The sequence below is a fragment of the Nicotiana tomentosiformis genome, chromosome 11, assembly GCF_000390325.3.
Source record: "Nicotiana tomentosiformis chromosome 11, ASM39032v3, whole genome shotgun sequence".
In the NCBI taxonomy this organism is placed as follows: Eukaryota; Viridiplantae; Streptophyta; class Magnoliopsida; order Solanales; family Solanaceae; genus Nicotiana; species Nicotiana tomentosiformis.
In genome coordinates, this window is record NC_090822.1 from 121,523,230 (window position 1) to 121,548,637 (window position 25,408).

At 34.6% G+C, this 25,408-nt stretch overlaps 3 protein-coding genes across 3 annotated transcripts; all 3 read right to left on the minus strand.

The window, feature by feature from the left end:
• Positions 1-480: 480 nt before the first annotated feature.
• LOC138902096 (uncharacterized) lies at positions 481-1,182 on the minus strand. The gene has a single exon (XM_070189907.1). It carries the CDS (start codon positions 1,180-1,182, stop codon positions 481-483), a length of 702 nt encoding a protein of 233 aa, XP_070046008.1.
• A 6,230-nt stretch (positions 1,183-7,412) lies between these two features.
• On the minus strand, positions 7,413-11,858 carry LOC104093657 (uncharacterized). The gene is made up of 3 exons (XM_070189908.1): positions 11,708-11,858; positions 10,541-11,473; positions 7,413-7,558 (listed from the first exon to the last, which is right to left on the minus strand). Exons 1-3 carry the CDS (start codon positions 11,856-11,858, stop codon positions 7,413-7,415), a joined length of 1,230 nt encoding a protein of 409 aa, XP_070046009.1.
• A 2,449-nt stretch (positions 11,859-14,307) lies between these two features.
• LOC138902097 (uncharacterized) lies at positions 14,308-15,206 on the minus strand. Its single transcript, XM_070189909.1, has 2 exons — positions 14,904-15,206; positions 14,308-14,430 (listed from the first exon to the last, which is right to left on the minus strand). The coding sequence occupies exons 1-2, from the start codon at positions 15,204-15,206 to the stop codon at positions 14,308-14,310; spliced, it is 426 nt and encodes a 141-aa protein (XP_070046010.1).
• Between the last annotated feature and the right edge of the window lie 10,202 nt (positions 15,207-25,408).

Sequence of the window (25,408 nt, forward strand, 5' to 3'; positions counted from 1 at the left end):
CGTTCTGGCCCTGCTCATCTTACGCATGGCTCCCACTACCTCCTCAACCTTGATACGCCTATAGTACCCAAAGTCACGGTGACTCTCGGAATGCTCCAATTCGCCTAGCACAATATCCCGATCCCTTTCTTTATTCAGAAGGTTATGAAAGTAAGTCTGCCATCTCCTCTTAATATGGGCATCTTCCATCAATACTCTGCCATCTTCGTACTTGATGCATCTCACTTGTTCCAAATCTCGAGCCTTTCTCTCTCTCAACTTGGCCAGCCGGAATAACTTCTTCTCCCCGCCTTTTTCCCCAGTTCCTCGTACATACGACCATAAGCCATAGTCTTAGACTACATGACCGCTAGCTTAGCCTCCTTCCTAGCTACCTTATACCTCTCCATGCACGCTCGCCTCTCCTCCTATGCTCCCCACTAACTTCAGCTACGCTGCCTTCTTCACTTCCACTTTACCTTGGACCACTTCATTCCACCACTAGTCTTCTTTGTGCCTACCAGAGACGCCCGTCGAGACCCCTAACACCTCTCTCGCAGCCTCCCTAATACAGTCTGTTGTCGCTAACCACATAGTGCTCGTGTCACCACTACTCCTCCATGCTCCCAAAGCCGATAACCGCCCCTCCAACTCTTGGGATTTATCCTTAGTTAAGGATCCCCGCCTGATTCTCGGTCTTCCTCGAGTATACCTTTTCCTCCTCTTTAACATAATACTAACTTCCATCACCAAGAGCCTATGCTGCATCTCGAGTATCTCACCCAGAATCACCTTGCAATCCTTGCACAATCCTCTGTCATACCTCTTGAGGAGGAGATAGTCAATTTGAGTCTTCACCACCGTATTTTGAAAAGTAACCAAATGTCCCTCCCTCTTTGGAAAGCTAAAGTTCACAATCACCAACCCAAAAGCCTTAGCGAAGTCCAACAGCGATGTACCTCCTCCGTTCCTCTCCCCAAAAATGAAGCCTCCATGGACCTCGCCATAACCACTTGCGGTCGACCTAATATGCCCATTGAAATCCCTTCCTATGAATAGCTTCTCAACAGGCAGAACCTGGCGCACAATCTCATCAAACCCCTCCCAGAAAAGCCGTTTAACCTCTTCATCTAGGCCCGCATGTGGCGCATAGGCGCTAACGACGTTTAGGGTGTACTCTCCAACCACCAACTTAATAATCATCAATCTATCATTCACTCGTCTAACCTCAACCACAGACTCTCTAGGTTCCCTATCCACCAAGATGCCTACTCCATTCTTACCTTTCTGGGATCCTGAGTACCAAAGTTTATACCCGTCTACGTCCTTCGCCCTCAACCCTACTCACCTTGTCTCCTGGACACACACTATATTGACTCTTCTCTTCTTAAGGATCTTCGCTAACTCTATAGACTTACCCGTCAATGTACCTACGTTCCATGACCCAATTCTCAACCTACAGACACCCTTGTTCCCTTTACCTCCCTTGCCTCCCGCCCCACCCCCTAACCCCTGCCCTACCTCACGGCCCACACCCCCATTTTCCCAGAGGACATGACCTCACTCGACCATCCCAGACCACAACCACTATACCTACGATAGAGTAAGGGGAATTACTATCACACACCAGGCAACAGACCAAACCAGAAGAAGACAAGTTGCAACTACAGGCACACTAATACGGTGAATAAACTAATACGAACTAAGATGGAAGCAATTTAACTAACACAACAAAGGGAAACTGGAAAACGGGAGGTACCAACTCCCGCGAGTAGAACCTTGGAATTGTCTTGGTATATACGATGATGTTGCGGCCACCTAGCATGACTCGCCCGGGTTGTTCTTCAATGTTTGCACACACACGTCCCTTTCGCCGCTAGTAGCCACAGGCCCTGACCTGAAATACACATAAGACACCACGAAGCCGGATAATGGGGGGAGAAGGGTTGTCACCTCTACCACTGGTGAGGCCCCACCCATAGCAAAGAAGCACAAAAAAAGGATAAAATAAAACCTTAAGTTGATTTAAAAACCTTAAGTCAAGCCCTCTGTCAGTGCACCAAAAGGTAATAATTTAGGAAATATGAAATAAATATGTAATGACCCAGCCAGTCATTTTGAGAATTTAATTCCTGTTCAGCGGCATAAGGCTCTGAGCAGCTTCGTATTATGTGTATTGACTTGCGTGCATGGTTGAATTCAATTACCGGATGATTCAGAGTGATTTGGGTTACTTAGTCCCTAAAACGGAAGCTTTAATCTTAGGATTTTGACCGTAGTCGGAACTGTATGAAGATGACTCCGGAATGGAGTTCTGTCGGTTCCGTTAGTTCCGTTGGGTAATTTTGGACTTAGGAGCGTGTCCGGATTGTGAATTTGAGGTCTGTAGCTGATTTAGGCTTGAAATGGCGAAAGTCAAATTTTTAGAGATTTTGATCGGAAGTGGACTTTTTGATATCGAGGTCGGATTCCAATTTCGGAAGTGGTAACAACTCTGTTATGTTATTTGGGACTTGCCTGCAAAATTTGACGTCATTCCGGGTTGGTTTGATAGGTTTCAGCATGCGTTTTAGAAGTTGGAAGTTTTGAAAGTTCATAAGTTCGATTCATGGTGCGATTCGTAGTTTCGTCATTGTTTGATGTGATTTGAGACCTCGAGCAAGTCCGTGTTAGGTTATGGAACTTTTTTGTATGTTTAGACGGGGTCTCGGGGGCCTCGGGTGAGTTTCGGATGGGCTACGGGCCATTTCCTTCTATTTTTGAACTCCTATTTTCTGTCATCTGATTTCCTTAATTGCGTTCGCGTCCTTTCCTTCGCCTTCGCGAAGAGTAATTTTGGAGGAGGAATTTTTTGTTCTTCGCGTTCGCATGATCACGTTCGCGATCGTGAAGGTCTGCCTTCTGTTTCTTCGCATTCGCATCTGTTCCCTCGCGATCGCGAAGATCTGCTTTTCCCTTCTTCGCGTCTGCACCCGTCTCTTTGCGTTCGTGTAGCTCAGTTCCTGGGCCATCAATTTTCTTATTCGTGATCACATATGTTTCTTCGCGATCGCGTAGCACTAATTCCGGGCAGTAGTCATTTCCACTTCGAGATCGCAGCTCCTCTTTCGTGATCGCGATTCTTTCAGGCCTGGGCAGAATATAAGTTTTCCAAATCGAGGGTTAGGCCATATTCTATATCACATTTTGACTTGTAGAGCTCGGTTTTGAGAGATTCTTTGTGGGTTTTTCAGAAAAATCGATTGGGTAAGTGTTCTTCACCTAGAATTCAATATATGCCATGATTTTATCTTTATTTTTATCATTTAATTTGTATTTTGAGTTGAGGAAGATGGTGGTTTTTGAAGAAAATTTTCAAAATGAAAAATCACGATTTGAGGGACGAAATGGTATCGGAATTTGATAATTTTTGTATAGTTGGACTCATATCGGAATGGGTGTTCGGGTTTTGTGACATTTGTCGGGTTTCGAGGTGCGGGTCCGGGGGTCGACTTTTGGACCGATTTTGATAACGATTGAGACTTTATGATCCAGAATAGTCTCTTATGAGTTTTATTTGTGCTTTGAAGTTATTTTGATTAGATTTGAGCCGCCCAGAGGTCATTTCACATGAGAAGTTCATTTTTGAGTATCGGTCTGTCTTCTTTAAGGTAAGTACCTTGCATAACTTTGTGTGGGGGAACTACCCCTTAGGATTTGAGTCTTCCATGTTGATTGTAGTCCGTGTACGTGAGGTGACGAGTACGTGCTCGGACGTATTTGTAGAACTTGGTCTTTTTAGGGTTCCTAGGTCCTTGTATTCATTGAATATGCAGTTGTTCTTGTTATGATTACATTTCTCAATTACTAGTTTCACATCTACCTGCTTAACTGGAATTAATTGCTTCATGATCCACCCTTGATGCTTATTTGGGTCATCTGTGCCTTAACTGAAATTGTTATCTCTTTTATTGCCATGTTATTTTTTCCCTAACTGCTTATCTTTATTTGAAGTTATAATTACCTCTTTTATAATTGTTCATCCTTAATTGAGGCTATGATTATCGTTCTGCTGCTTATCCCTAATTGAAAGTGTTGTATCTCTTACTTAATTTCCAACCTTAAAAGAAGTAGATATCCTATATTTTAGTTGACTTATCCTTATTTGGAATTATTCATTTTGTGTTAGCTCCCTCGTTGTCAAACTGTACATTGTGGACCGTTGTTACATATTATTTCCTTCCGTGTTTAGTTGTTCTTATTATGACTAGCATTCTCTATTGTGACTACTCCTTGTGAATTAGTTCCTCCATTTCTTTGAGTTATGGAATTTCTGAGTTGACTTATTTGACGTACCCTTGTGCTACTGTCATTGTTGTTGTTGTACTTGTTGTTGTGATGCATGAGGTTTCTGCCGTATGGTTGTTGTTATTATTATGCACGAGGTTTCTGCCGTGCGAGTGTTATGGGGTTGCACGAGGTTTCTGTCGTACTATTGTTACTATTGATATTTGCACATACGGTGTGATAAGGCGGGTATATATATGTGGGTTGCGCATGTGACGAGACAAGGTGGGAACATTATTATGCACGTATGGCGAGACAAGGCGGGCATTTACTTCACTATTGCACACGTGGCGAGACAAGGTGGACTGTGTCAGGGATTGATTTGTGATGATTTGTGATGGCGTGGGGGCATTCTTGTTGTTGATATTGTGTAGTGGTACACTTACCTGTGTGAGCTTTATCTTGCGAAAGGTGTGAGAAAATATTTTACGTGGTGTCCGTTCTTTTTCCTTATGCTTATTTGTTGTATGGACTATGTTAGGACACTTGCACAAGCATACACGTAGTTAAGCACTCTTATCGGATAAGAGGTGTTCTTGAGATTGTTGAGCATAGATGCTCACCCTTGTTTACTTTCCTTCTATGTGAGAATGGCTCTATTGGCATGTGAGTCGTCAGTGCGGTTATGAAGTGTTATGAGGGCATAGGATACCAAGTGTTAGGGTTCAGGTATTGAGTCCTGTGAGTTATAATTCGTCCGACGTTCGGTACCTCGTGGAGTTTGATGACTAAAATCTGATGTAAAATCGGTTGTGGTTACTGAGTTATTACTTGTCCTTGTTATATTTGTGATTCGGGATTTAGGTTGTGTTCCATTCACTTTTCTGTGTCATTTTTATAGTATTCTGCTGATACTTGTTGTTCCTTTCTTATTGTCATTACTGTATTGTGAGCCATATTGCATAGTTTTTATGTAGATATCATATTTCTGTTGTTCATATACTTATACTTGTTCAGTTTATTAGACCAGTGGGTGTCTTGATTGTTGCTCGTCACTACTCCATCGAGGTTAGTCTTGATACTTATTGGGCACCGCTGTGGTATGCTCATTCTACTCTTCTGCATATTTTTGTGCAGATTCAGGTATTTGTTTGTTAGTAGTTGTGCGGGTCGTTGCTGTGGAGACTCAAGGTAAACCTGCTACTGCGTTCGCAGGCTTCGGAGTCACCTTCAAGTTTTTGTTTTGCACTGTTTATTCTTATTTCTAGACAATTGTATTTAGAAGTTTTCTAGCAAACACTCTGTAGAACTTATGACTTGTATTACCGATTTTGGGAATTGTAAGAGATTTCTATTTAAATAATGTTGTTGTTTCAATTAATGTTAGGCTTACCTAGTCCCTAAGACTAGGTGCCATCACGATATCCAAACGGAGAGAAAATTGGGTCGTGACAAAATATAAGTCAATGGATCTCTTTATTATACTCCAAACTCAATACGCTTACTATGATCTAAATTTGTTTTTTTTTCTTTTCAAACAACGTCAACAAGAATGGCGAATCCTAAGATGCTTTTCAAAATGAAACAAGTAGATTCTTAGAGCTTCTATGTATTTGAGGAGAAAAGAAGGAGCAAGCTTACCGGACAGGGATTGTAGAGAGAATTGATCGACGGCGATAGGACAACAGGGCCTGCGAGATCCGAAAAACCCGGAGGATGGAGCTGCAGAAACTTTGAGCCTTTGACTGAAGAAATAGAGAGCCAGCTACCAATGAAAAAAGTGAAAGAAACTTCGAAAGAAGCAGCGAGAGATATAAGAAAGATAGTTTCTTAATTTCAACATTATAAAAAGTAAAAGCAACCACTGGAATATTACAGAATGATCTAAAGAGGGTTAGCTTATTCAATTCTTAATTTCAACATTGTAAAAAGTAAAAAGCCATGCAGGCTTATTTCCTCAGTAGTATATGTAGAGGATAAAATTAGAGAGTGTAGTCCGAGATAGTTTATTCTTGTCCTACGTAAACCTTCTGTGAACCGATTCAAAGGTGTGGCAATACTGTGATTCAAGGTGTTAAACTAGACGAGGAGTTATCCCAAAAGACCTACAATCTCCTGGTACACTTACATTAGGTGCATCAAAACTAGTTGCATTGCACCTACACTTACAAAGCAAAGAACATAATACAATGAAAGTAAAGTATCCATGTAGGGGATAGAAACTTAGGATTACAGTTTTAGTCATTGTTGGTACACTTATTCTTCTGTAGATGTGCAGTCACCACATCTTTAGGAGCACCTTTTTCTGCCTAACTCAATAACTATACAGCAACAACATACCTATTATTATCCCATACTGTGGGGTCTGGGGAGGATAGTGTGTACGCAAACCTTACTCCTACCTTGTGAGGATAGAGAGGTTGTTTCCAATAGACCCTCGGCTCAGGAAAGTATAAGCACCACATTAATAAAAATATAGTCAAGAAGAGACAGTACCAAAAAGCCATATAAAAACCTAAGTTGCTCTGACACGGGTGCAGATCTAGAGGCCGGATCCTTTGAGATAAAAATTTTTAGATTCGGGGATACGGATCCTAGAACTGACACGGGTGCAGGGATCCGGCTAAAAATAATTCAAAAATAAAAATATCTCTATATTATGAGAAATTGTATGGAATACTTACCTATAACTTGTAAAGTGTGAATTTTTATTCTCAAGTTGTAGGCGCGATTTCTTGATTTTCTTCCATTCTCATATTCTCCTACAAGTTACACAAAGTATATTAAAACATAATAAATATCATATAATTACATAAGTAAAAGAGTTGAATATATAAAGATAAAGAAAACTGAAAACATACCTTTTAGGCTTTTATTGTTTTTGTCGAAGAACATGATCTTGACAAGAACATAGAGAATAAAAAAATGTAAGTATCATTTAGCAATTAGCATTTCTCTCATAAGTCACAAATTATGAAGAGTTAGTCATTCTCATTAAGTCAATCAAAATAAGTATGAACACCAAAAAGGAAAAAATAAACTACAAGTCTACAATTGCAATCACCATTCGAGCATTCCCATATAAAGTTACATTAACATTGAACTATATAAACTAACAAAAAGTAGGAGAGGATAACTACTAAGTTTTAACAATTGAACAATAACATTTAGCATTCTTCCTCAATATTTTCAAGATCAATTTCTTGCACATCTTCAATCTCCTCTTCAAAAATGACTCCTTCTAGTTGAGGTTCATCGATTAATAAGTCAAGTAGATCATTGGTGGCTTCATCAACATCAAAACGGTCTCCACCTAAAGCAAAATTAAAATAAAAATGATTTTTTTAAAAAAAATACTAAAGGAAATATAAATTCAAGTCAGATGATCCTTAATATAAAGTCATTTGTGGGATTTGGAAAGCCTAAGTGATCTGATCCGTTAAACCACTTGGCATATGCTGATGATACGATAATCTTTGCATCTGCTCATCCTCCCTCTTTGAGCAAGATTATGGCACTGTTGGGGAACTATGAGAAGATATCAGGTCAGGTGATCAACAAAGATAAGAGTTCATACTACATACATTCAAAGGTTGCTAATGGATTGTTTCAGGCAGTTGGAGCTATTACAGGATTTACAAGAGATAAATTCCCCTTCACATATCTAGGGTGTCCTATTTTTTATACTTGAAGGAGGAAGGACTATTATGAGGATCTTATCAAGAAGGTGAAGACTAAATTACATTCATGGAAAAGAAAGTTGATGTCATTTGGAGGAAAGGCAACACTCATCTCTAGTGCGTTGTAAAGTATACCAATTCACATGTTATCAGTCCTTGATCCACCAAACAGCATCCTGGGGCATCTACATAAGACTTTTTCTAGGTTCTTTTGGAGCAAAAAGAAATAAGGGAGAAGCAGACACTTGGCTTCATGGAAAAATCTTTGCCTTCCTAAAGAGGAATGGGGGCTAGTTTTTAGGTCCTTAAATGATGTCTCAAGGGCACTGTTTGCTAAACTATGGTGGAGGTTTAGGACCACAAAATCTTTGTGGTCTAATTTCATGTGGAATAAATATTTCAAGAAGGACCTACCAACAATGGTACATTTTAGGGGAGGGTCTCATGTTTGGAAACAAATGCTGAATGCTAGGGAAGAAGTAGAACATGAGATCGTATGAGAATTGAAGAGTGGAACAACTAATATTTGGCATAAAAATTGGACTGGATTGGGTGCACTTTATCACGTATTACCTGGAGACTTTCCAATCAATAAAGGTCTTCAGGAGGTGGCAGAACAACGGCAAAGGGAAGCATGGGATGATCAGCTGCTAAATCAAACTTTCAATGAGAAAATTACAGAACATATAAGGCTAAATGTACACTATGAAGGGAGTGAGGGATATTGGGATAGGCCATACTGGATGCCAACTCCTTCAGGCAAGTTCAGTGTTAGTAGTGCTTGGCAAATATTAAGGCATAGGGCTGATCCTAATCAGGAATTCAAGTTAATATGGATTAAAGGTTTGCCATTCAAGATATCCTTCTTCTTGTGGAGATTGTGGAGATTGTGGAGGCAGAAAATAGACACCGATCACATGTGGAGGAGGCAAGGGCAAATGGTGATGTCTAGGTGTTGGTGTTGTCAGCAGCCCCAAGAGGAATCCATTGAGCATATATTTGTCACAAGTCCTACTGCCTCGAAGGTATGGAACTTGTTCATGGGGGCTGTTGGAATTTTTGTGCAATTGATTCAATTGAAATAGATTATAAGGCATTGGTGGTATGCTCAGTGTTGTCCAAAATTAAAGCCACTATTTCAAGCAGTACCAGCTATCATCACTTGGGAGCTTTGGAGGAGAAGAAATACAGGAAAACATGGTGGTTCAGTGTCCACAAATAGGGTGATCCATGAGATAAATAGGACATTGCATCAACTGGCAAGGGTGAGGTATGCTTGGATCCCTAATATTCCATTGTTATGGCCAGACATGATTCAATACTTTGAAGGATATAAACCTATATTGATCACTACAAGAGTAATATGGCAACTTCCTTTTCATGGTTGGTACAAATGTAATACTGATGGAGCTTCAAAGGGCAATCCTGGACCTAGCTCCCTAGGCTTTTGTGTGAGGGATGATAAAGGTGATGTGGTGTATGCTAGGGCAGTAGACCTGAGAATGACAACTAATGTGGTGGCTGAATCTAAGGCTATTCTTCAAGGGTTAGAATATTGTGTGGAGCATGATCTTCACCCTCTCATACTGGAGACTCATTCATTGGTGATGAAGAAGGCGATAGAAGGGGAATGGGATCCTCCTTGGGTAATTGCACAGGATGTAAAGAAAATTATAGAGATGAAGGACAACTTCAATGTGATCTTTCAACATATGTTCAATGAAGGCAACTCAGTGGCAGATTTTATAGCTAACATTGTGTTCTCTTTTGCAGGTACATCTGAGTTACATTCATTCTCTGAACTGCCTAGTGCAGGAAGGAGGTTGATCAATCTAGACAAATTTCAATCACCTAACATTAGGGTTAGGATATCAAAGAGAAGAACCCCAGACTGATGGCTTCACGGGATTGGACTCTTTCCTGGCTTTTGCCTTGCAAAGCCAGCCTAAAGCCAGATCATGCCTGGCTTTTGCCTTGTAAAGCCTGCCTAAAGCCAGCTCTAGCCTGGCTTTTGCCCTGAAAAGCCTGCCTAAAGCCAGCTCAAGCCTGGCTTTTGCCTTGCAAAGCATGCCTAAAGCCAGCTCATGCCTGGTCTTTGTCTTGCAAAGCCTGCCTAAAGTCAGCTCATGCCTGGTTTTTGCCTGCCTAAAGCCAGACTCCTCTTCTACACATTAATTTTGATGAGCGAGCACGTGATTAATACTTGAACAAAATCAGTCCACTGCATATGGAGATCATATAGTAGCTACTCTTGGAAGACTATGCTGGCTTCAACTCTGTGGTGGAGATGTTTGGAATTCATTTTAGCCTATGGACAATATACCCCGGCGCCTGGTGAGAGCTTGATAACTGCTGCTTGGTATTTGCCAATGACAAATGGATTCACATACACTAATAGGAGAAGGAAGCATTCAACTTATCATGTTGTAATAGCTAGTTCATTAGATTCTATCTTTTAACAGTTAGTAGCTTCATGCAACTTCTATTTTGGTTTGGACATCTTGTAAGCTTTGGACCCATTTTGGGATTTTATTTATATATTAGCCACTAGGCAAGTGCTGCCGAGTGGTATAGTTGCTTAAAAAAATTCAAGAAAACATAAATTATAGACATACCCACATCCCAATACTTGCTTGGGCCACTTGTATATGTTTCTTTTTGACGAGAAAACAAGCAAAGATTGTAGTACACAAAAATTAGATCTTCGGCTCTAGAAGTTTCTAACTTGTTTCTTTTGATACTATGGATCAACGAATAGGTGCTCCAATTCCTTTCGCAACAAGAAGAAGAAGCCGGTTGTGAAAGCAATTTGTATGCCAAGCTTTGCAAAAGTAGAGCGTTTACACCATGGTTAGCCCACCAAGATAGAGGCTCCTCATACATCATAGCCTCAACCACATGAGGCTCGCTAAAGAAACCACTACCACTTGCGAATACTCCATACTCCAAAGACGCTTGTTTTAGATCATTTGAATCTTTAAAGTATCTTTGAAAGTATTTAACTCTATTTAAAGAAATCTCTCTATTCTCATTTGGAGCAAGCCTTCGAACCCCATTGCCTTCCCCTTTAAGCCATGATTCATGGTAGTATTTTGGTACCAAAAAATATGCCATACAATGTAAAAGGGTGTTACTCTTATACCACCTAACAACAAGAATTTCTTGAATTGTATAAAAAAAGTATGATTGCCCGACAATAAGATCATTTCCCTCTTGTTCAAAGATAATTGCTTTCACTTTTTCGATCATTGTATCCCACATATCATAAACAAGATGCAACTTTGGAGCATCAAGATCGGCACTTCTAAGCATAGACACAATTGGTTCGGTAAACTTTAAAAAGTACTCAATCTTATCCCACCATTCGTCATTCATTACAAGGGATTTAATTTCACGCGTTTTAGCTTCAATCACTTTATCTCCCTTATAGTTTCTCCAATCATCATCCATTACCATTCTTTCCAAAGATGCTTTCACTTGATGAACATGACTAGCCATGACAACATGAGATGCAAATCTCATTTCAGCAACTTTCAACAAAGACAACGCTGAATGCTTTTAAAAAAGAGCATGAGCCATATCATGATTCAACACAAAATTTTTCAAGCTACTAACTTCACCAATCAAATCTAAAATCCATTTGCAATTTATAAATTGAGATAATTTTTCGGAAGGTTGGCACATGTTTTTTAGTGCAAGGTTCAAACTATGAACAACACATGGTATCCAGAATATATGTGGATAAGTTTGCTCAACCGTAGAACCGACAAGATTCATATTACTTGCATTATCGGTGATAACTTGAACAACATTACTTGCACCAACTTCCTCAAATGATTTAATGAACAAATTAGCTATATATTCTCTACCCTTCACAACGCCACTTAAATTGATTGATTTTAAAAATATTGGACCACCACTAGAAGCCGCCATTATGTTTATCAATGGTCGCCTCTTAATATCCGACCATCCATCGGAACAAATAGACAACCCTTTTCTCTTCCATGCATCCTTATAGGTTACAATTTTCTATCAATATGAGCTTTTTCTTGAGCTAAAAGGGTAGTTCTTATCCTATTGTACGTTGGCGGAATATAACTGGGTAAAAAAGTCTTTGCCAAAAACTCTGAATACTTTCTAAAATAAGGAGACTTGGCAAAATTAAAAGATAAACCTGAAGCGTAGAACATGCGGGCTACCATTTTGTCGGCGATGTTTCTATTATCAATGCCGAACGACTTCTCTAGAGCTCCAACGTTTGAACCTTTTCTTTTTTTAAAATGCGATAAATCCGACCCTTCAGGAAGTGATACGTAATCTGACTTTTTCCTCACATCAAGTTGTACAGATGCTTTTTTATTTTCAGCTTCTTCATGTTCTTGCTTCAAAGCTTCACAAACTTCTTTGCTTATCTCTTTATATATTTGAACACCTTGACCGGAGATTTTTAACAAATGAGATTTGACTTTAGAATATGATCTCGTAACTCTTTTGTTACAATAGTTACATGACCATATTCTATTTTCACCACCATTTGGAGTAAGTGAAAGAACTTTGACATGGTTCCAAAGAGGTTTATCATCAAAGTCGGAGCCTACACTTTTTATTGGCCTTAACAAACCTTTCCCCTTTTGATTTGTTGTTGAAGAGGTAGAAGAAGACATTTTAAGAGCTAAAGAAAATGGTAAAGAAGAAGATGAAGATGCAACAAAATGGAATGGACTTTGGAGGCAGTAGGCGTTTGGAATGGTAAACAAGATGAAGGCAGCAGGCGTTTGGACTTTTGAGGGACTTTATTTGGTGAGAAAATACTTTTGAAAGGAATTAGTAGCCTTGTGGGTCACTTTTGTACTTTTGGGGGGAAAACCAAAGGTGGGGGAAAAACCAACGGTGAGGGAACAACTAAAGAAACATTTATTAAATAGACTAATGCTAATGTGATTTATAGACTAACACATATAGACTAACGCATATACTAACATTGATTAGACATTTATTAATGTGATAAATATGATTTATTTAAGAATAATATCATCGTAGTGTCGTATGCCTTATTAATAGATAACTAAATAAATCTATATTTTAGCCCTAATCAAATATATAATTAAACTTTGTGCAATTCGTTATATCAAAACTTATACTAATGAAATGAAATAAAAGTCATTAATGGTTAACTGGATATATTGTAATGTCATTAATGCCCTAAATATATCGTAATATTTTATTAATAGTTAACTGGATAAAGTTAAGTTGTAGTCCCGAAGAAATATATGATTAAACTTGTGCAATTCGTTATATCAAAACTTATACTATTAAATAAGATTTTTACCCACTTGATTTTATCATTTTAATTTGAAAATGTTTTTAGTTTAATAGAAATATAATTATTAATCAAACTCCAAACCTCAAACCCCAAAATCATATAACCTTATGCATTGTTTACTTACATATGATAATGTTTTATATCTTGTTATTGGTCAAATTAGTCAGATAAAGTCAATTGAACCTTTTTCCAACCAAAAATATATAATTAGATTTCAAATATTTCGATAGTTCATAACTTGTACTAATAGGAAGAACAAACAATCTATCAAAAAGAGTTTCCTACTCTAGTCAATTAATGTGATTTGTCGGAAAGTTATATAACCTAAACCATTAATAATTAATTATATTTCAAGTATTTCAATAGCTCAATATTAATTGGCGGTCCTAATAAAATATACTATAAGAATACAAATAATTCATATTCACTTTAACTAATATAAATGAAGTGTTCTTAAATGCTCTAATTCTTGATTTGGTTTCTAAAATTCGCGATTATTCTTCTTTGACATTTTTCTAAATTATTTTAGTTCATTCTCAAATCATGTGATTTATAATTACCCTTACAATATATGTCACAACATAGCATATAATGGAGAACAAAGGGGTCAATTTTATTATGTACAATTTATAAATTTTTCTAGGCTTCGCGCGATCATATTCTGTCAAAACAATAATATACTAATTAATAGAGAAAAAATATTTATAAATAGTATTATTAGGTTAATTAATAGAATTTGCTTATTTAGAGTAAATACTTATTTGTAATATATATGAAGTTTACTCACATAAAAAAATGTGTGCTTTTAAAGCATAAAAAAAGAAAATTTAGTTTACAATTAAATAATTATTTATTATTTTGATTAAAACTCTAATTATTTTGGTACAACTAAAACTCTAATTTTTATAAACTTAAAACTTTTGAATATAATATTTGTAATATTTATCTCATAAACTAACGTGGAAAAATATTATAATATATATATCAATTAACAAACTAGTTCTCCTAATTAGTCCCTAGGTCTTCAGTCGTTCTTTTCTGCGCCGTTCTTCAGTCCTTCTAAATCATCTTCCCCAACAAAATTGTCTCCATGTCTCTGGTTTTTTCCAGTACAACACACCCATTCGAGCCCTTCCCAATATGCCTCAGTCCAGTAGTACACCCATCAATAACTTCTCTGCCCTAAAAAAAACAGAGAGCTCTTGATTTTAGAAACCTGCAGCATGGAAACTCAAAGATTGACCAAGACAAAAAGCTTCAAAGGAGACAAAAGAACTAGTATAAATTATTACATAGTAGCGAATTTGAAGCTATTTTGTTTCCCATCTCTTCAAATCTTTACTTAGGGAAATCAATTTTCCCAAATTTTTGGTCAACGCACCCGATCTAGTCTGACCGGATCCGACACAGATCCCACACCCTTACCCGTGTCAGTGTCGTGTCGACACCGGTACGGCACAGAAATTGCCGTGTCCGAGCAACTTAGATAAAAACAGAATAAAAATAACAAGACAGTAATATGATCAACAATTGAAAGAAAATAACGGTTAGTAATAAAAACCTACTACCAACAGAAAGCAAGAATGCATGCCAATTCTATTGTTATGAACACTCTAGACTACCTACTATGCTACCCTAATCCTTGACCTTTATACCTTCCTATCAAGAGTCATGTCATCGGTCAGCTGATACTGCGTCATGTCTTGCCTAATCATCTCTGCCCACCTCTTCTTTGGCCTACCTCTACCTCTCCGTAGGCCTTCCACTGCCAATCTCTCACACCTCCTCACCGGGGCGTCTGTGCTCCTCGCATGATCAAGCCACCTAAGCCATGCTTCCCGCATCTTTTCCTCAATAAGGGCCGCCCCCACCTTGTCGCGAATAACCTCATTTCTGATCCTATCTGCCCTAGTGTGACCGCACATCCATCTCAATGTCCTCATCTCTGCTACCTTCATCTTCTGGACATGGGCGATCTTGACTGGCCAACACTCAGCCCCATATAACATCGTTGGTCTGACCACCACTCTGTAGAACTTACCCTTAAGTTTCGGTGGCACCTTCTTGTCACACAAAACACCGGAAGCGAGTCTCCATTTCATCCATCCCTCCCCAATATGATGTGTGACATCTTCATCAATCTCCCCATCCCTTGAATAATAGACCCAAGGTACTTAAAACTCCCTCTCCTAGGGAGGACCTGCGATTCCAACCTCACTTCCCCTTCCCCTACTTGAGTTTCGCCACTGAACTTACAGTTTGTTTTAAATTGCTTCTTTTAAATAGAATTTAATAATTACTTCTTTTGAATATGATTGATTTGTTCTTTCTTCGGATTTATTAAGTACTAAGACTGCTGGGAGAGGTGGTTATCAGGGGGGCATACCTAGGATCTTACTTAAGCTTCACATCTTGCAGTATGAAGAAAGTCCTAGAGGACAAAGCTACAGTCTGTATCACGCTATCCAACTGTGCTGCTGAATTAAAGGAAGACTTCTACCCATGGATTCCCCAGGTTGGCATGAATGATCACTGACATATTTTCATTTTCTCATGTGCTGTTGAGTGAAGTCAAATTAAACGAGTGACACCAATGGCTTAAAGCATCAAACAGGTTGTTTCAGTCTTGCTTCCGCTTTTGAAATTCTATTCCCACAATAATGTCAGGAAATATGCTGTTGGAGGTGAGAATTCTCGTGATTTCATACGTTTTCTAATTTTCTAATTTTCAGTTGCTGATGCAATTTTCTACTTTTTGTTGTTTAAGCCATGTATCCCCTGTTGCATTCTACTAAACTGGCTGTTGAGAATGGGATTGCGCAAGGTGAAAGCGAGTCATATTTCAAGGAGTTATCAGACTATATAATACTGTCTGTGCTAGAAGCTTTGCATGAGGTTATTCTTTACATCAGAACTTATGTTGTTTCTTCTTCTTTCTCTTATTTTTTTGTGTGGGGTAAAATGTTTAAGTTCGATCTATTTGGATAAAAGAGAAAGTGATACTTAATTTGTTATCTCACGCAGGAGCCTATGACAGAAGTATGTGCATTCATGTTGGCTGAATTGAATAATTGCATGCAGGTTTGGTCATGTCTAAGACAGTTCTTTAATATTCAACTTCTAGTATCAAGGCAAGAAATAGCAAATAGTGGAAGAAATTGAGTTAGAATGGAAAAATAGGATTTTCAGTTATGGTTCTGTTTCTTCTTTCAGATTAGTCCACCACTTCTCATTGAAGGTCAGCTCCGTAGAATAGTGGATGAGGTAAAGCATGTCATAACAGAGAGTTCAAGTAGAAGAAGAAAACTCAAAGAGAGAACGCAAAATCAGAAGACTTTGATGCTGAGGAAGGTGAATTACTGGGGGAGGAAAAAGAGCTTGAAACTGAAATTTTTGTCCAGCTATGTTCCCTTTTAAGAATGAAGTTCCGATATAAGTGACACTGTTATACTCTTTATGCAAGTCTTTCACTTTTGTTCTATTCTCAAATAACTTAAAGCTTTTTTGTCAGGTAGGCACCGTAGTGGGTACATTGATCAAAATATTCAAGGCTGGTTTCTTGCCTTTCTTATTTGACGAGTTGTCACCATATCTAATACCTATGTGGGTAAGTTCACGACGACCGAGGGCTCGCGTGGAGGCGGCATTGCGACCACGGGCTTGGACACTATTCGATTCGAGCTATAGAGAAAGGCGCAATTAGACCAAGGATTAGGCAATTGAGTTTCAGTAAAGGGAGGAAAGAGCTAGGTCTCGTATAGAAGAAGAGATTTTTTCGCAACTATTATATGACCACTTACGCATTGTTACGTGAATATGCCTTTACTTGATGAAAGGCGCCCTGTAAAATGCGCTATATCGACAAGGCGAGGAGAAAGCAGCCAATTTTTTTCTAGTTGCACCCACGACAAAATATCCGGAATATATATACGTCTTTTTGGGGGTGTAGAGGGATCTCTGGCACAGACTTCCTTCTTTATGCTCATAGGCTTAACCAACCTAGAGGTCCCGTCCCACAGGTTAGTGAAGGTGGAAGTCCAAAGCTTAATAAGGTGGAAGGCGAAGCCGTTGTTATCCGAACACTAGTTTGTTATCCATTTATATATCTTATTGGTTGTCTTTTTAATATTTCTATGAAGGACGAAGATAAAACAATTCAAGAGAGATGTACATCAATTTATATCTTTGATTATCTGGTCGTGAAGTGCCCTGAAGAGGCTCTAAAGTGGGTTTGTGTGTGAGTTTTTCTTAAATGGCCGGCATCACCATTTTGATAAATTACTTCCACTACAACAAATGTGATTTTTAACAACGAAATTATTAGCTACGATAGAAAATTCGTCACTAATTATTCACTTTTTGTGACAAAAATTACATTTCGTACTTAAATCCATGAGTCATATACTTTTTGTGGCGAAACACAAACTTCGTAGCAAAAATTTTGTCTACTAAGGTTTTCCACCAAAAGCATGGGTTGGCCCCAATTATTGAGAAATATTAGCGACAAAAATAAATTATCAGTGACAAATTAGTTTCGTCATTGATGCTGCAAAAGTTTTGTGACAAACCATCATTTGTCTAAAAAATAGTTAAAGTTTGGATACAAAAAAGTTTCGTCACTAACAATACGTTGTTAAAATAGCAACGAAATAAAATTTGTAGTTAAATCGTACAACTTTTGACATAAATTTTATATTCCTTTGTGACTTTAGCTTTTGTCACTAATAATATACACAGCCAGTGATAATATATGTAGGCAATTTGTGACAAAATTATTTGTCTCAACTTTAATTAAAGTTTGGATGCGAGAAAAGTTCCGTCACTAAAATATTTATTGTTAAAATAGTGACAAAATAGAATCTGTAGTTAATAGGTACATTTTTTAGCCATAAAATTTTGTATTTATTGTGACTTCAGTTTTTATCACTAATAATATAAACAATTAGTGATAAAATATATGAGACAATAAGCGACAATCATTATTTGTCTCAAAGTTAGTTAATCCTTGGATACGAAAAAGTTTCGTCACTAAAAATATATTAGTGAGATAACGAAAAAACAAATTTTTTGATTAAATAATACACACTTTAGCCACAAAACTTTATATTTATTTGTGACTTTAGTTTTCGACACTAATAGGACAAAAGTTAGAACTAAAAGCTTTTCATAAAAATGTACAATTTGTAAAAAGAAAAAAATGTACTTTTTGTCAACCATGGATATTTAACTTTTTAACTGATAAAAATATATTTAAAAAATCTATGAAATATACACTAAAATTTTGAATTAAATAGAATAATGTGTTGAAAATTATATCATAAATCCTAAAAGTTATATATGAAATATGACAAATTTTTATAAAATACCATGATGTATGAATCAACTATAAAGTCATAACAACCCAACTATAAAAATAAAAATGTGATCTTGAAAATGAAATGTACTACTATACAACTTGAGAAGTAAATGAATCAAGAAACATTTTATAAAAATAAAAATTTATCTCTAAAGATTACTCATTTTATTATTAAACTATTATTGTTTGAGATGCAACAAAATTTCATATAAGTTGAAAAATGAATTTTGTTGTTATATATAAAAATAAATCACAATTATATAATACAACTCCAACATTGTGTGCTTTCAAAAAATTAACAAAATTAAGAAATAATTCACAGTACTATTATTTTTCTTGAACTGAGGGACTATTAGAAATATTCTCTCTATCTTCTCAAGGTAGGAGTATGGCTTTGGTAAACACTATCATCCCAAGACCCCACTTGTAGAATTACAATAGGTTTATTATTGTTCACAATACTATTATTCATCACCAAAAGAGATGATAAATATTGTTTGAACCATCTATATCTATATCTATATATTATTAAAAGGAGTGAAAAAAGCCTCCACATTAAGCCAAGTGGCAACCTCACAATAGGCCACTTGGCAATTTAGGACAAAGTTAGTTAGGTTAGATAATAATTAGTTTTCTTTTTTAGTTTAAATTTTAAAAAATTTAAATTATGCATTATGTGTTGTTAATAATTAGTTAATCTCTTTGAATTGACAAATTTGGAGTTTTAAAACTATTCTAAAATAAAAAACAAAAATAAGAAAAAGAAAGCTGCCAATTCAAATTGGGGAGAAGTTTCTTCCTAATATGGTAGTCTATATATATAAAATACTACGAATATTTTCTTATATAAAAAATAATTTAATTTCGAATTTAAAGATAAAAATATTATTTCGAATTTATAGATAGAAATATTTGAGTTGAGATAAAATAAAAGTTCATTTGCTTATGACAAATAATGCAAAAATAGCAATAGCAATTATTAAGAATATCAGTAAATTTATGAGAAAATAGTAAAATTACTTATCTGTTTATATTTTTTTAAAATTCAAAATTATAATTTGATTTAAATATGATAGTATTTTGATTATATGTAAAATTAAAAATGAAAAAAAAAACTAATCTATAATATTAATAAAATGAGATGTTGTTAATAAAATGAGATTTAAAAGATAAGAATATTTCCAGATTAAGAATAAATATATATGTGTGTGTGTGTGTGTGTGTGTGTGTGTGTGTGTGTTATATTAAAAGAGAATTATCATCAAAATATTAAGCCAAATGATAAGTTAATAAAAGTCATATTAGTAAATGTATAGTACTAAGTACTTGCTAATTTAATAAAGAATAAATAAGGAACAAACTTAATTTATTTAATTAATATATGATGTGTATCCTTTAATTTTTGTTATATTTCTGTACACTACAATAAATAATAACATAACAATTAATATTTATTAAAATAATATAATATATTATGTAATAACTTTTAAAGATTTATATTCTTTCAAATTATCCGCACATATCATGGATACTAAAATCTATATTTATATATTATTAAAAGAATAGAAAAAAGCCTCCACATTAAGTCAAGCGGCAACCTCACAATAGGTCACTTGGCAATTTAACATAAAATTAGTTAGGTTAGGTAATAATTAGTTTTCTTTTTGAATTTAAATTTTTTAAAATTTTAATTATGCATTATGTGTTGTTAATAATTAGTTACTCTCTTTGAGTTAACAAATTTGGAGCTTTAAAGAAAAATATAGAACAAAAATATTATTCAATAACTATATAAGTCCCTTTAATTTAACTAATATCTATAAACGTGCGTTGCACGTTAATAATGGCACATGATGATTTAAATATTTATTTATATGAAGGAACAATAAATTTAATTAATGAGAGAAATGTTATATATAATACTACAACATTTATCTAAATGCTGAAAAATATTGTTAGATTAACATAATACGTGAATTCAAAATGAAAGGATATCATCATAACTTACATAAATGATCAATTTTAGTCATGTTAAGTAGATAATTATGTATTGTAGTTTAAAAGTATCTAATATGATGGTATCTTATATAGTACTTCTTTATATACGGTATTTTTTTGTATATGTTTTCTTCTAATGCTTTGGTTACTCTGCGATAACCAGAACTCTTGTCGTCGATATTGATATCTCTCTTGAAAGTGCAACATATAGTTATTCATATAAGAAAACATATTGTGGTAAATATAGTTCAATATTTAGGATGTTTGTCCTTGTGCTTTATTTATTATAACTATAAAAACATAAACATACTGAAATTTATTTTCACACAAATTTGAAAGGATATTCTTTAGTTTCGGAAGACAAAAGTTGAATTCGGGGATAAACACATACTTGGAAGCACATTAATCAGTATCATAAGTTCTGCATGTATGACGTTATTGTCAAAACTTCGATATACCATATGTGTACTATTACATAAGTTATTCAGCGGATCTAAGTTTTCAGTAGCATGACAAGCATATTTTTCTTCAAAATCAACCTATATGCAATGGAAGATCAATTTTAACTTAGTCTATTATATATATGGTGACACTAACATACATAAGAAATAATGAACTTGACAACAAATATGTATAGTAGAAGGCCATTTGGTATTAAAGTATTTAAGTATTCTTCTTGGTAGTTGTTGTTGGTATCATCTTCTGTTGAGTCAAAATTGAAAAATATTTTATTTTTACCATAAAACTTAACAATCAACCTTTTAGTTGATTAACATATTCATTTCTGCTAGCTAAGATAGCTCTTTAATTTCTATCATGTTATTTGTACAAATTGCGTTTTAATCTAATAATGAAAATATTTTCCTTATTAAATGCACTACTATTACCATTGGGGTTGATAACCAAGTGTTCTAGAAGAACCAAATCATCTTTTATTGGATGCTCTTCTTCGTTTCTGACACAAAGCAAGAAGTCATTGAATGTTGGATCTGTTCTTACTTTTATATTTCTTATCATTTAAATATTTTTCATTTGAGGTCATAAGTATAATTTTGATAAGCTGGCTTTTACAGTTTCTGCTTTGGTCAATTTTGGAACTGCTGATCGTACTTGACAGAAATTACCTCCCAAACTCTTACTTTTCCACCAAACGGTTCATCGATATCCAATATATCTCTAAAACTCTGTGCGATTGTTTTGATCGTTTGACGCTTAGCCAAAAGCGCTTCATCCCATATTATCACTTTTGCTTTCCTTATAAATTTAGCACTACTACTCTGATTTGATATATTTGTGATGGTTATTTCAGTTATTTGAAGAGGTATATCAAATCTAAAGTGAGTTGGACGACCTCATAATAAAATCATTATTGGTACACCACTTGTTCTTATTGTTAACAATATCATGCCTCTTGATATGACATTTACAAGTAATGCATGACATATGAATATTATTTCGATTCTGTCGAAGGCATTTACAAAGGATAATCCCGCTATACCGCAGTCGATTTTTTATAATATAGTCATAAAAACTTATTCTTGTTCAGTATTTAGCTTTGATTGTGCTTCCTCAAACACTTGTATGACCTTCTTAATATTATACTAATCTTTTTTTACTTTGTGATCTATTTTTTAAAATCTCTAACATTCTTTTTATGGAATAAATTTATGCACCCGATGATTTGTTTTTTAACTTGAAAAATATTTTTACTCATATGATGAATTTTAAAGATAATTTAATTGGATTCTCTTGGTAAATAATTAATTAAAAGATTTGATTATTTGGTTTTAACATAAAATATAATTTATTTTCTGGTGATTTAGATTCTTAATATTAGTTCATCTCATGTTTGAATATTTAACCGTGATTATAATTTTATCCACCATAAATTTTATTTTTAAAGAGTAAAGAGATCGATGACATTCCACTTTTAGATCTTTATGTTTGCAAAATCATTAGTGGTATTGGCTCTTACCAATCTTTTTATTTCTTTTCTCACATATTTATATTCCTTAAAAATTTTCTTAGTTGTTCTTTAATAATTGGGTATATTTTTATATATTACACGAAAAATTAATAATAATAAAATATTATTTGAGTAGGAAAATAATTCAAATATAATATAATAATATATTATCTTGGGGATTTTTTTCAATTTCAAAGCTTTATGCAGTCCGTTTAGCATTACTTATATTTTTTGGTATTGAATATTATAGAGTGGTAATGTATTACCAATATGGAGGATTCTTATGAAATTGATTTCATTAAACATTCCTACATATTTTTAATAAGAATTCAATAGACAAGATTGTATTAATTTTAAAATTTTTAATATTAAAAAATTAACATATAAGTTATTATAGTCCAAAAAAATAAGTTATTACAGCTATGTCCTTTCCCTATGAGTTCTTCTGTTTAATATTTTAGGGCTATTTTGGTCTATCAATATTATATTTGTGCTTTTATAATAATATATAGGCTCTCATGTTTCTAAATGGATTTGGACAATAATATAATACCTTTTCAAATTAAATTAGTAATAGGAATGTTTTCAGAAGTATATCCTAAAAGTAATAGGATTACAAGGCTAATATCTATGCCCGAAAATAATTATACTAATAGGACTCCTAACGTGTAGTATTATGTCCTAAAACTAATAGGATTACAAGGCTAATGTCTAGAATTCCGATTATGTCCTTTTATTGTGAGTTATTATGCTTAATATTAAAAGGTTATTTTTATAATCCAACATTATATTCATGCTTTTATAATAATATACATAATAATTTTATTATTAGGTATATCGTATTGACAAATATGATGACAATTGAAAATTTTAAAGCAATACGATCTAATATGTTCAAATAAGCCTGATCACAATTTAATTTAATTATTATTTTTTAATAATGACCGCGCATCGTGCGGGTATGACTATTACTGTATCCTTTAAAATATTGTGTTATACATAAACACATAATCTATTTGTTTTTTTAAATTATAATATTTTATTATATAGAAATTTCTTATTTTTTTTATTTTGCTTATTTATTGTTCCACTCTAAACTATCATAAATTCACTTAGTTGGAAGATCATTTATCTTGATGCATGATTCTTATTATATAAGAGGTTTAAATCTCTTACAAAAATATAGGGAATAAGGGGAGTATATCGTAATTAAGCGATCATAAAGTTTTAGGATTTTCATAGTACATGAAGTATAAGTGTTTGATACCGAAATACAAGGGGGGAGTGATGTATATATATTTGTTACTGATTCGTTATATTTGTATAAGATTTTCATAGTATAAGGAGTGTAAGTGTTTGATTTAAAATACAAGAGATATAGTTGCAACTGAGTCATATTACAAAGGTGTATCTAATTTCTCCTAAGGTTTAATAATTAAAAAAATTCTAAGATTATTTTCTAAATATATTTTTAAATTGAAAAAGAAAAGAGGAAAAGTCTTTGAAAATAAATGATACTTTCTTCTATTTTTCATAATGTTAGGTTCAACTAAACAATCTAAGGAATTTTTAAATAAAAAAAAAATCTAAGGAACTTTTGATTTTTTTTTTTTGCTGTATCTTTTTTTAGAAAACATAATGTTTGATTTTCTTAAAATTAAAAGAATTTTAAAAGGGAATTACATAAAAGTATTGTTCTAAGGCTTCATGCAAAATATAGAGATTTCTGCCTTAGCGTATAATTTTGAATAGAATTTGAAAAATGATTTTTTTACTTTATTCTTTTTTGATTCTTTGACCAATTTAAATTTATTTTCGTCAAATAAATAGAAATGCTAGATAAGTAAGAATAACAAAGTGGACGAGATAATCGGCTCATTTTCTTGTTAAGATCCCTAAACTTACGGAAATGAAACTGAAATTAATCCACACTAACATCCATAAAGATACTCATCATTGATCAAATGCTCATTCCCACAAATTAAAATTGTAGACTGATTTACAGTTTCACATCTCCCGACTTCTCTCTCATGAAAAAGTGGCTCTGTTTCTTCAAACCTCTGCCACCATTGACGGTTTCACGAAAGATCTATAGGTTGGTCTTTGGGGACGAAATAACAAGTTTGTCGCTAATGTAACGTCATTTAGCGACGAACCACTAAATCGTCTTTGTAAACTTTTAGTGACCCATTTATGGCTACGAAGAATTGACGAAAAACATTTGGTCAGAAAAAATATTTAGTGACGAAATAAAGCCTTTTAGTGAGAAAAATATTTGTCGATATAAATCAAATTTGTTGTAGTGTTCCTATGTCAACTAGGTACAGTGATGTGTTTCTTCCTTTAGTTTTGGATACAAGCAATGACGAAATCCCAAAAGTTAGACAGGTTAGCTTATCTTAGTGGTTGCTGATATGTTTTTTATTCAAGTTGCTCATAACATGTGTAATATGGCCATTAATTTGGCTTCTTTTCAAATGGGGCCAAATTTTCATGACATTGCCATGATATAATATCCACAATAACAAAATTTGTGGATCAAATTTTTATGACATTTGTCATGACATAATATCCACTATAACAAAATTTGTGGATCAAGTTTTCATGATATTTGCCATGACATAATATCCACTATTAGGCCAAGGATTTCTTGCTATAAATAGAGGAGCTTCTTCTCATTTGTAAACACACCAATTCAAGAGCTTTTCTCTCTTATCTTTCTTTCTCCTCCTTTATTTCATTATAGAGTATTTTGTAAGAGAGTGAGTATTGGGAAACACTTGTGTGAACCCTTTCTTTGGAGTGATCTTGTAAGGTTATTCTCTTGAGGTATTTGGGAC

Bases quoted from the DNA above. Each gene is read 5' to 3' on its own strand.
- LOC138902096 (XM_070189907.1), bottom strand. From the start codon at position 1,182: ATGATTATTAAGTTGGTGGTTGGAGAGTACACCCTAAACGTCGTTAGC.
- LOC104093657 (XM_070189908.1), bottom strand. From the start codon at position 11,858: ATGGCGGCTTCTAGTGGTGGTCCAATATTTTTAAAATCAATCAATTTA. The intron at 11,474-11,707 runs GTAATATGAATC...AAAAGCATTCAG, and splicing joins AGTTATCACCGATAATGCAA to CGTTGTCTTTGTTGAAAGTT. The intron at 7,559-10,540 runs GTATGTCTATAA...ATTTTGCTTTAG, and splicing joins AAGCAAGTATTGGGATGTGG to GTGGAGACCGTTTTGATGTT.
- LOC138902097 (XM_070189909.1), bottom strand. From the start codon at position 15,206: ATGAAGGTAGCAGAGATGAGGACATTGAGATGGATGTGCGGTCACACT. The intron at 14,431-14,903 runs GTATAAAGGTCA...TGTTTTTTTTAG, and splicing joins ACATGACTCTTGATAGGAAG to GGCAGAGAAGTTATTGATGG.